The sequence below is a fragment of the Sinocyclocheilus grahami genome, unplaced genomic scaffold (assembly GCF_001515645.1).
Source record: "Sinocyclocheilus grahami isolate Dianchi unplaced genomic scaffold, SAMN03320097.WGS_v1.1 scaffold1000.1, whole genome shotgun sequence".
NCBI lineage: Eukaryota > Metazoa > Chordata > Actinopteri > Cypriniformes > Cyprinidae > Sinocyclocheilus > Sinocyclocheilus grahami.
Genome location: NW_015506179.1, coordinates 578,831 through 589,641, shown reverse-complemented (window position 1 = coordinate 589,641; position 10,811 = coordinate 578,831). Strand labels below are relative to the sequence as shown.

The window sequence follows — 10,811 nt, the reverse complement described above, 5'->3', positions numbered from 1 at the left end:
GTCCATGGTGAAAGCCGATCCGGCGATCCACAGCGCAAAGTTGTAGTATTTCCTCAGCGACCAGCACGGATCAGCTCCAGGCATGACGAAGCAGATATCGTCCTCTTTTGGAAGACCAAACAAAGTAGTTTCGCTTTCACAATGAAGCACACAGTCTTTACGACATGGCGGTGGCGGCGGCAACAATACTACAGCGAGAATAAAGTTTTTTTTATTTGGGCGGCGTTATGCAAATCTTCCCACATAGTGAGGTAGACATGAGGGCCGTGTTAGAACGAGCCGTTTTAGGTAGGTGTGGCTGACTCTTAACTTTTATAAAGAATATCTCTTGGGATTTGAGACTTTAGTCTTTGCAACTTTACAGATCTTCTTTATTCACCAAGAGCTTGTAACTCTCCAAAGAGAAAGGAACAATTGAAATCGCATCATATGACCCCTTTAAATGGTACAAGAAAGTCTTGATTGTGATTTCAGGAGGTCTTAAATTTGGGGAGGATAGACGAGAATTGCGATACGTCTGAATGTGACGATTAAACTTCAAAAAGCTGTGATTTCATTGAATAAACATGAACTCTGCTGTTACCGGGGAAACCACTGTATTTCTGCTGTTCTGACAGCACCTCCTGCTGGCAGAGAATGAATGTGCATTTTCAATAATTTTTGTTCAGACCAATGTGAAAATCAACCCATGTTTTTAGATTAGCCTCTAACACACACACTGGCGAGTAAAATCTAAGAATTTATTAGCCGATGGCTAACGGTAGACATTATTTAGTCGCCCAGAGTAAGATTTACTCGCATAGTAGAGGGTTGTCAATTTTATTTTATTTGTGCAGGTCTTTAAAAAAGTCTTACATTTGAGTTTAAGTATCCTGCAGATACCCTGGTCTAGTAAAAACCATCAGTTCATGTTTTTATTCTCATATTTTACACTCACCAGTCTCAGATTGACTAACAGTGAAGTAAATATTTCAGCAGGCTACGCTTTAGTGTCCCATTACTATACTAGCATAAAATGTCTTTATGACTTTAAAATGAATAATGCATTCAAATAATAGAAAAAGTATTCGTTGGATGCAGTCACTCCTTGTTCTTGCTGGATAACAAGTGATCCAGCAGACAGCATGATATTTCAGATAAACAACTAAAACTACAACGCAATGGTGAGTGTATGAAGTGATGGAGACAAAGTCACAATTGTGTAAAAAGTGACGGGAACTTTTGTCCCACCTATCCCAACATGTAAATGAGCTTATGCTACTAAAACCAGTGTCAACTGTACTAAGGAACATTTCAAGGTTTACTTTTTGTTTTAATGAAATGTTTTCAGAGGAATTGTAATTAAATCATGCAAGGCATGTGTGCTATTCTGTGTTAACTATGAAGGAAACAGAATAACTTTTCAAGCAGTTCAGACAAATTTCCAGGTTAATCCACCGCCCACGTTCGGTTTTATCTGAATACAGACACAAATAATTTTGCCATCGCAGGTTGATCATTATAGTGTTGAATGCATTCATTAAACACAGCTGTTCAACCCTGTTACCAAACATACTGTACGAATATTAAACACTTTATAATTTATTTTATGGGATAAAAAGTTTATCTGTAAATACAAACCAAGTTTTATTCCCAAAGCAGCTAATCCCTGCTGGGTGACCACTTAACTTCTGAACCTGCAGCTCTATTATCAATGCCGCTTAGTTGTAATTCTATGCATTTTTATTTAAAATAGAAAATAAATCACACAAGTGTTTGAAAGGGCTTAAACTGTAATCACACACGTCCCAAATGCTGTCAATAGGGCTCCAAAGTGCAAGCAGAAACTAAATCACTCATAATATACAGTAGTTTGAGTTTCTGAGGTTGTTGATCAGCATTTCCTGAAGGTTACGCGCCTTTGACCTTTTGCTGGAGAAGAAAGAAAATGATTTTAATTGTACGGTGTGCCCTCTTGCGTCCAGTAACCGCTCCGCTGACACTCTTCCCACAGTTACTCCATCAAGGACCTGCTGAATCACGCGTTCTTCGCAGAGGACACCGGCGTGAGGGTGGAGCTGGCGGAGGAGGACGACGGCTTGAAGACGTGCATCGCGCTGAAGCTGTGGGTGGAGGATCCCCGCAAGCTGAAGGGCAAGTACAGGGACGGAGGAGCCATCGAGTTCAGCTTCGACCTGGAGAAGGAGGTCCCTGAAGCCGTGGCGCAGGAGATGGTGCGTGTTTGAGCGATTTGACCACCGTAATGAGATCAAAGAGAAATGATTGCATTTGTCATTGAATCCAGCTTCCTAACAGAACTGTTCAGTTTCAAAATAACGTAATGTAAATGTAAATGTAGTAAACAAGATTTAACTGTGGTATGTGAACACCACAAACACAAGCGGTGTGTTTCATGGCCCATGAAATCTGATGTTGTCTTCCTGTTTCACTGGTATCTTATCTATCCACACTGATCTAGAGATATTTCCAGTCTGTATTGTGAAACACAGGATTTAATGGAATAATGTCCTGGCCAGCAGTGAATTATTCTGTTAGAGCGGTGGGTGATATGTTCATGAATTAACTCCTTTCTATCCTCTTGTAACCTCTGCTCGTTAGGCCATTTTCCCTTTCAGGTTTTATTTGGCCACTTGAGTCCTGTGTTTGGTCACACTTGTTGAGACTTCATGAAAACCACCCTCGCTTTCTCAGGAACTCTGGATCACCTGCTGTAGTTCTTACCAAAACCGGTTTGGAGATTTTAATACAGGACACACTTATGTTGAGCAGTCAAAGCCACTTGAGCGCATTATATATGCTCAAACATGCGCTTAAGGACAGTATGTGACCTCCTGGACCCGTTTGGATTGAAAAATCTTGTTGCTGTAATCACACATTATGTAATCGGAGCATTTTAATGTTTGCTAAAGAGAAAATGAGTCGGCAGCTGCTATTTATACGGATCGCTGCAAACATAACAAAGGTTTTCTTGTTTCACCCTGTCAGCCATTTGTTCACTAGACAGGTATTGATCTTTCCGTTTTGCCGTTCTACACAAAAACCTTCATGGATGAATCTCACAAAAGCGCAAAATTAATGTTAGGGTAATTAATGTCCTTTTTTTTTTTTTTTTTTTTTTGACAGTTTTCCTCTGTAATGTGAGAAGATCTGCAAAGTATTGTGCATCCATAGTTTTTAAATCCTTTTTTGATTATGTATTAAAATGAAATAATACAATGTAGTGCAATGAGAATTGCCAGAATCAAATATTTTATATTTAATATAATATGTTTAAATGTGACCCTGGAGCACAAAAGCAGTGTTAAGTCGCTGGGGTATATTTGTAGCAATAGCCAAAAATACATTGTATGGGTCAAAATTATAAATTTTTCTTTTATGTCAAAAATCATTAGGATAGTTAGTAAATAAAGATCATGTTCCATGAAGATATTTAGTAAATATCTTACCATAAATATATCAAAACTTAATTTTTGGTTAGTAATATGCATTGCTAAGAACTTCATTTGGACAACTTTAAAGATGATTTTCTCAATATTTAGATTTTTTTGCACCCTCAGATTCCAGATTTTCAAATAGTTGTATCTCGGCCAAATATTGTCCTTTCCTAACAAACCATACATCAATGGAAAGCTTATTTATTCAGCTGTCAGATGATTTATACAATCTCAATTTAAATGTGACCCTGGAGCACAAAAGCAGTGTTAAGTCGCTGGGGTATATTTGTAGCAATAGCCAAAAATACATTGTATGGGTCAAAATTATAAATTTTTCTTTTATGTCAAAAATCATTAGGATAGTTAGTAAATAAAGATCATGTTCCATGAAGATATTTAGTAAATATCTTACCATAAATATATCAAAACTTAATGTTTGATTAGTAATATGCATTGCTAAGAACTTCATTTGGACAACTTTAAAGATGATTTTCTCAATATTTAGATTTTTTTGCACCCTCAGATTCCAGATTTTCAAATAGTTGTATCTCGGCCAAATATTGTCCTTTCCTAACAAACCATACATCAATGGAAAGCTTATTTATTCAGCTGTCAGATGATTTATACAATCTCAATTTTGAAATTGACTGGTTTTGTGGTCCAGGGTCACATATTTCAGCTTATTTTTATTTACAGTTTTTATAAAAAAGCAACCATGATTTCATTCTTCTATTTTTTAAACAATTGTTCTTGTCGTTAGTCATATTTGGTGGATTTTTCTTCTGTATTAGTGCAGTGTGTCTAGTTTAATCTTTCCTCCAAAGACAGTTTTCCTTTAATTCTGTGATCTGCGTTCTTCTGTTCCTTAAATAGAGCTCTCGCTTCTGCTCTAAAAGTGCGTGTTCACACCAGCCCCCTCTCATCCTTCCATCAGGTGGAGTCTGGTTTCTTCCATGAGAGCGATGCAAAGATAGTGGGCAAGTCTCTCCGTGACCGAGTGGCTCTGATCAAGTGGCGCAGGGAGAGGACGGTGCCGAGGGCCTCCCAGGCCGTGCCAGGCGAGACGGGGCCCGTCCTCTGTGAACCGCCCAGTCTGCTGGAGCCTGAAGAGCCGGAGGTGGATCAACATGTCCTCGTGTGTCCGCTCGGTGCCAGGACCACCTCCACCACATGTAAGCCTGCGTGTTTGTGAAGGTTTGGGGTTAAATACAGCTTCAGCTCTATGGAGAGAGTCTTCCACGTCATGCTGTTTACCGAAGAAAACAACACGCATTAAGCACTTAATAATATACTGAATCTTTGTTAACACCCAAATAATCACAGAAGTACACTAATGCATTTGGTCAAATATGAACCATTATTAATAACTGAGCAGCAAATCAGTATATTATACTGATTTCTGAAGATCATGTGACACTGAAGACTGGATTAATGATGCTGAAAATACAGCTGCGCATCACAGGAATAAATTACAGTTTAACAGATATTCACATAGAATGCTCTAAATACTAAAAAAAACTATTCAAATATCAGACTGTTGTTAAAATATGAACATGAGTCACAGACTCCCTTACAAACATAGTTTGTGTAACAATCTCCAGTCATTTTACTCATTTTGTTACCATGTAAACTAAGGGACGAGTGATTCTGTCGTGTGTTTGGTGCAGAATATTCCTAGTATGTGTTTGTCTTCTCTCTGTGTCTCTCTAGCTGACAGTGGCATCGGCTCAACCGTGTACTCGGACTCCTACAGCAGTGGTCTGCACAGTGTCATACACCAGTCATTACAGGAATCTGTCTCCACAGCAAACCAGCAGGTCCGTATCACTCCCCATCACTGTTGCTGATGCACGTCAGAAAGCATAGTGATCTGTGAAGTTTGCATTGCCCTGCTAGCGTGTGAAGTGGACACATGCATGCTTGCTTGTACTTGCATAGCTTTTAAATATAGACCATAATTTTATCATACTGACACAATGTTTGCAGCTCTGTAACTGGACCGTGTTTTCACCTTGTCATCAACCACTTAATTTTTGCCTGGTGGTTTCATTATTTACCTTATGTAGCATGCATGAAGACGGTCTGTGTTTCATTAGTCTGTTTTGTTAGTGGTGTTGGCTAATGCAGGCGTCACTATCACTGGTGCTCACACTCATCTGTGCTCCAGACATGATTCCTTAAAGTTATGCAGCTTGTTGAGGAGAGATGTGCTGTTGTTACTTTTATAAGCTATCAGATGTAACATTTTCATCTGGATGATGATAAAATTACAAAAATAAATAAATAAATAATAAAATAAATAAATCTATGTCTACAGAGCAGAATATCATAGAGATTATTTTAAACAACTGTCATTTTAAAAGTGGGATATCTACACCTGGAAAAAGCTATTGCAATTAAAATCCTAAACACTATATTTTTGTAATGAATATAGTGTATTGTACACACAAAAACATTTGAGCCTATTCAAACATCATTCAATTTTCCTCTAAAAATGTACAAATCTAGTTTGTTGTGTCCTTTATTTGTTGTGTGTTTTTAGCTCTGTGCTTCAGGTCCTTGTTTGCCATTCCATGATAATAGTTCAGAGAAGTGGCTTTTCTTCCAGGGTGCACGTCATGAAGGCACTTCTGTAAATGAGTTAATCAGAAGTCACGAGCGTCTCTGTTTCCTGCTCCGACCCACGAGTACTTCCTCCTTTCAAATACCACGAGACCAATCAGAGATGACAGAAGATGCATTCGGAAGTTCTTGCAATGGAAATTTGCTGCGCGCTCCTTGGCCTGTTACGACTCGTCGCTATAGCGACACATCAGTGGGGCCATCCTCTGAGACAAAAGGGGAGGAATCTGTCTCCATGGCAAGGCAGGGGCGTCGGCTTTCGTTAAGCCCCACCTCTCAGCAGCCACCGCCCCCGTGTCAGACCTACCTGTCGTTATTCCTGCTTGGGACATGTGCAGATAGAAGACATTCGCCCTATTCTTCATTTATGCTTCCGCACATCCCTGATGTCCGCAGGGGCTCCTTCAGTGAGACCTCTGACCTCTCCCAGCTTAACAAATCTCTGGAGAGCATCACAGGCCACAAACATCAGCCTGCTCCTGCCTTTCTGAGAGCCCCGCCGATGATGTCCGAAAGAGTCAGCCACAGCAATGACCTGACATCCCGTCGCAGAGCGAGCTTTTGTGCCGGCGAGCGCTCTGTGACTGACGCGGTAGGTCGCTCCGCCGGAGGACACGGTGTCACCCTGCTGCTTGTAGAGGAAATGCTCTGGATTCCTCCAGCCTTTGCAGTGGTTCTGCTGTCGCTCCCAGGTGCCTGTAGGACTCTTCTCCTCTATGCTTCCTCTCAGTGGCTGTAACCGTACTTACCTGTCTCTACTGCTATTCTCTAACAGAGGAGATCCCAACAATCCATTTTCCTCCCCGAAAACCTAACCTACGCTTACGATATGTCTGATGTCATGATGCTAAACTTCTTTATTAATCGTTTCAAGCTTTCATTTGACCTGGTTGTGTGTGGTCTGCATGGCTCTGTGTTACTCACTGTAGTAGCTGTCGGCGTGTGCTGTTTTATTCGTACACAACAATCCAACATACTAGACTTTGGGCCAGATTTACCAACAGCTTGCGGCAACACAAACTTTAGGCTTTAAAAAATTTCTGTCAGGAATTACTAAAGACATGCGGTAAAAAATAAGTGATGAAAAGGTATGGACAAAGTTATTTTTGCATATGCATTTGTAGGAGTTTCCCTTTCAGATGCAAAGGGAGGAGAGTATTCATGGCGATTTAGTAAGGTTTCTGCTAGTCAGTTTACAGGTGTTTGCACCATTATTTAACGCCCCCAAAAAAGCATGTCTTAACCCATTGTGTGCCTGTGTTGTTAGTAGATTACCTGCAGCTGATTATCATCGGCTCTATTTGTTTGCGACCTTATGCTAATTTGCACTGCTCTTGGTAGATTGCGTTGGTCATTATGAAGATGAACTGTGTTCTTTAATTTGTGCATTGTCTGAAGATCAACCGCAGAACTTTCCACTCCCATCAGTGCTTTTATGGGATTGTGGTCTAAAGCAAATTTGCCCTGTTTAGTAAATCTGGCCTATAGTTTGTGTAATGGAACGGAAGTGTATGTGGGTTCTCATTAGTTTGTTTCCTCTTCTGCAGTATTCTGTTCTGAGAGTCCAAAGCCAGGCTGCACCGGCTGCAGCTCAACACATGCAGATGTACCCTCCTGTCTCCTCAGAGTCCCCCGCGCAGGCCACCGGACAGATTCTGTCCACTCCCCAGCCGCTGGCACTTCTGCAGGGCGTCTCAACTGCACCACAAACCGTGAATCCACAGCAGCTTGCATCTACAAGTCAGACTGCAGAGTTGAACACGCATCCGAGTGCCACGCATAGTGCCACGCATTCGAGTTACCATCCTGCCGCAGCAGAGCTAGCCATTGCACACACATTTCCACCCATGCAGCACACTGAACTCAGTCTCCCATCTAAAACAGAAGCAGTGCTGCCTGCAGATCAGAGTTTTCAGAGCGGAGCATCTGCACAGCCTCAACAAACACCTGTGTTACAACATTTGCAGCAACCAACTGCGAATGCCACAACAGATGGGCAACACCGCAACTTCTCAAACGTGCAGCAAACTGCTCCTGTGCAGCTGAGCCAGACCAGCCCTGCACCACCTGTCCCACAGGTATGCTTGTTTGTCATTTATTGTTTTTATCTTTTATGTGAACCCTGCATGCAATTCCCAGCTGTTTGAAAACCTGCGCTCAATACCACCTTCAGATGTGAAACCTATCATCATATCTTATATCTTGAGCAAGTAGTAAACTGAACGGGATAAATGTATAAAAATCAAATTACTATACACAAAAGCAGTTTCAATGTTGGAGAAATTTTTTTTTTACTATTCTGTAATTGTAAGACCAGATCATTTGTACCCAAAGGCCACTCCAGACATACGTTTCTAATATCTGACAGTTCACAGTCTCTGAAGCCTATTTTATTGGCTTTAGGTATGATTCAGTTTAGGATATTGTGACGTGTACATTCCCGGAAGAAAACGTCTCCAGGTTACGTATGTAACCATGGTTCCCCGAAGGGAACGAGACGCTGCGTCGAAACGCTACGGCAACGCCTCCAGCGTGACCACGCTCTGAATCACATGTGTAATCAGTCCAATGGATGGGCGAGACGTCACGGGTGGGGTGACATAGCGACCAGGAAGCTTAAAAGCATGTGCAGTGAAACCGGCGTCAGCTTCTAGGAGTGACACAAGCGCTGGCAGGGATGCCAGAAGTATGGCCCTGAGACACAGCATCTCGTTCCCTTCGGGGAACCATGGTTACATACGTAACCTGGAGACGTTCCCCTTCAGGAACTCGAGCTGCGTCGAAACGCTACGGGAACGAGAATGCCCACGCCGCCAAACTTGCAAATCCCTGCCTAGTGTGGAACAACTGATGCGAGAGAAAAGAGAGCCAGGAATGGCTAAAGTAGGTGGGGCCCGCCGTCCCGAAGGCCAACTTCTGGAGGAGTGAGCCTTGAACCCTGAAGGAGAGGGGAGATCAGAGGGCTCAAGGCTATGGAATAGCATCCTGATCCACCACTTAGCATAAGCTTCTCTGGCCGGAGGCCTTGGCCTCAGCGCACCGCAGAGGAAACGTGTAAGAAGAGGGTGTCTTCCCACTGAATGGCCACCGAGAGGGGCGGGGTAGGCCGCAATGGCCGCCACGAAGACCTCTAGGGTGGAGTGGGTCAACTCTGTGCATAAACAGGCCTGCAGGAACTCCAGAACTGCACCAAACGGGCAGTTAGCTGGGTCGAGCTGGCGGTCTCCGCACCAAGAAATACAGTTTCCTCATAGAGGGAACTCTGGAAGGAGGATGGTCTCAACAACCTCGGTTGAGAGACCAGAAGCTATGAGTTGTGCCTCCTCAGAGGCCACACCCACAGCTTCCACAGCTCCGGGCGGGGGCACACCCTCCGCCTGTGTGAGGACATCTCTCCTGACGGGACTCTCCCATGGAGCGCCGTTGAGGAGAGGAATCAGGTCCGAGAATCATACTCGGCCCGGCCAGAACGGGGCTACTGGCAGTCGATTGACCTCGTTCCAGCGCACTCTCTCCAGAACTCCCGGGAGCAGAACAATTGGGGGAAAGGTGTAAAGACGAAGCCTCGGCCACGTCTGTACCATGGCATTCAGCCCCAGTGGAGCTGGATGAGTCAGAGAGAGAACCAACAAGTCCACCTGAGCCTGGCCAAAGACTCTCCAAGTCTGCTTCACCCCTCGGGGTAAGGTTTCTAATCCCCGGGCCCCGGCCCCTGCCTCGACAGGATGTCTGCCCCCACATATATAAAAGACCACTGCTGTGTTGTCGGTGTGCACCAGCACATAGCGATCTCTTAGGCCTGGGAGGAAGTGTTCCACTCATGAAACCGGTGAAAGATGCATCTGTCGCTAGCATATGCGGCGACCAGGAGCTCCCAGCACCAGGCCCTGACATCCTGACATAGGTTTCCTTCACATGTCTATAAGAACCAAGGTTTCCTTCACATGTCTAAGGCACGTAAGCCACCACTGTAGGGGTCTCATGTACAGCAGGTCAAAAAGTAACCACATTGGACGCGGCTGCCATCAGACCCAGCAGTCTGGAACTGCTTGACAGTGAGTGACCGGCCTTCTCTCACTCTCGCGATCGACTCAATCCGAGCAAGAGACATACGTGCCTACATCGTGGTTGAATCCCACACCACACCACCAGATAAGTGGTTCTCTGTACTGGAGAAAGCACACTTCTCTTGGCATTAAGTCTTAACCCCAGCTCTTTCGTGTGAGCGAGAACGACATCTCGATGTCGAACTGTCATCCTCTCTGATTGAGCTAATATCAACCAATCGTCGATGTGGTTGAGTCGTGAAGAGACGTTCCCCTTCAGGAACTCGAGCTGCGTCGAAACGCTACGGGAACGAGAATGCCCACGCCGCCAAACTTGCAAATCCCTGCCTAGTGTGGAACAACTGATGCGAGAGAAAAGAGAGCCAGGAATGGCTAAAGTAGGTGGGGCCCGCCGTCCCGAAGGCCAACTTCTGGAGGAGTGAGCCTTGAACCCTGAAGGAGAGGGGAGATCAGAGGGCTCAAGGCTATGGAATAGCATCCTGATCCACCACTTAGCATAAGCTTCTCTGGCCGGAGGCCTTGGCCTCAGCGCACCGCAGAGGAAACGTGTAAGAAGAGGGGGTCTTCCCACTGAATGGCCACCGAGAGGGGCGGGGGAGGGCGCAATGGCCGCCACGAAGCCCTCTAGGGTGGAGTGGGTCAACCCTGCAGATAAACAGGCCTGCAGGAACTCCAGAACTGTACCAAA

General features: G+C 44.1%; 1 protein-coding gene across 1 annotated transcript in view; it reads left to right on the top strand.

Moving 5' to 3' along the window:
- Positions 1 to 10,811, top strand: part of LOC107565403 (serine/threonine-protein kinase WNK2) — a 52,000-nt gene that overhangs the window by 2,879 nt on the left and 38,310 nt on the right. The window contains exons 3-6 of the mRNA XM_016250634.1: positions 1,994 to 2,213; positions 4,369 to 4,606; positions 5,145 to 5,251; positions 7,604 to 8,134. Coding sequence (XP_016106120.1) covers positions 1,994 to 2,213; positions 4,369 to 4,606; positions 5,145 to 5,251; positions 7,604 to 8,134 — 1,096 coding nt within the window. The remainder of the gene's footprint in view (positions 1 to 1,993; positions 2,214 to 4,368; positions 4,607 to 5,144; positions 5,252 to 7,603; positions 8,135 to 10,811) is intronic.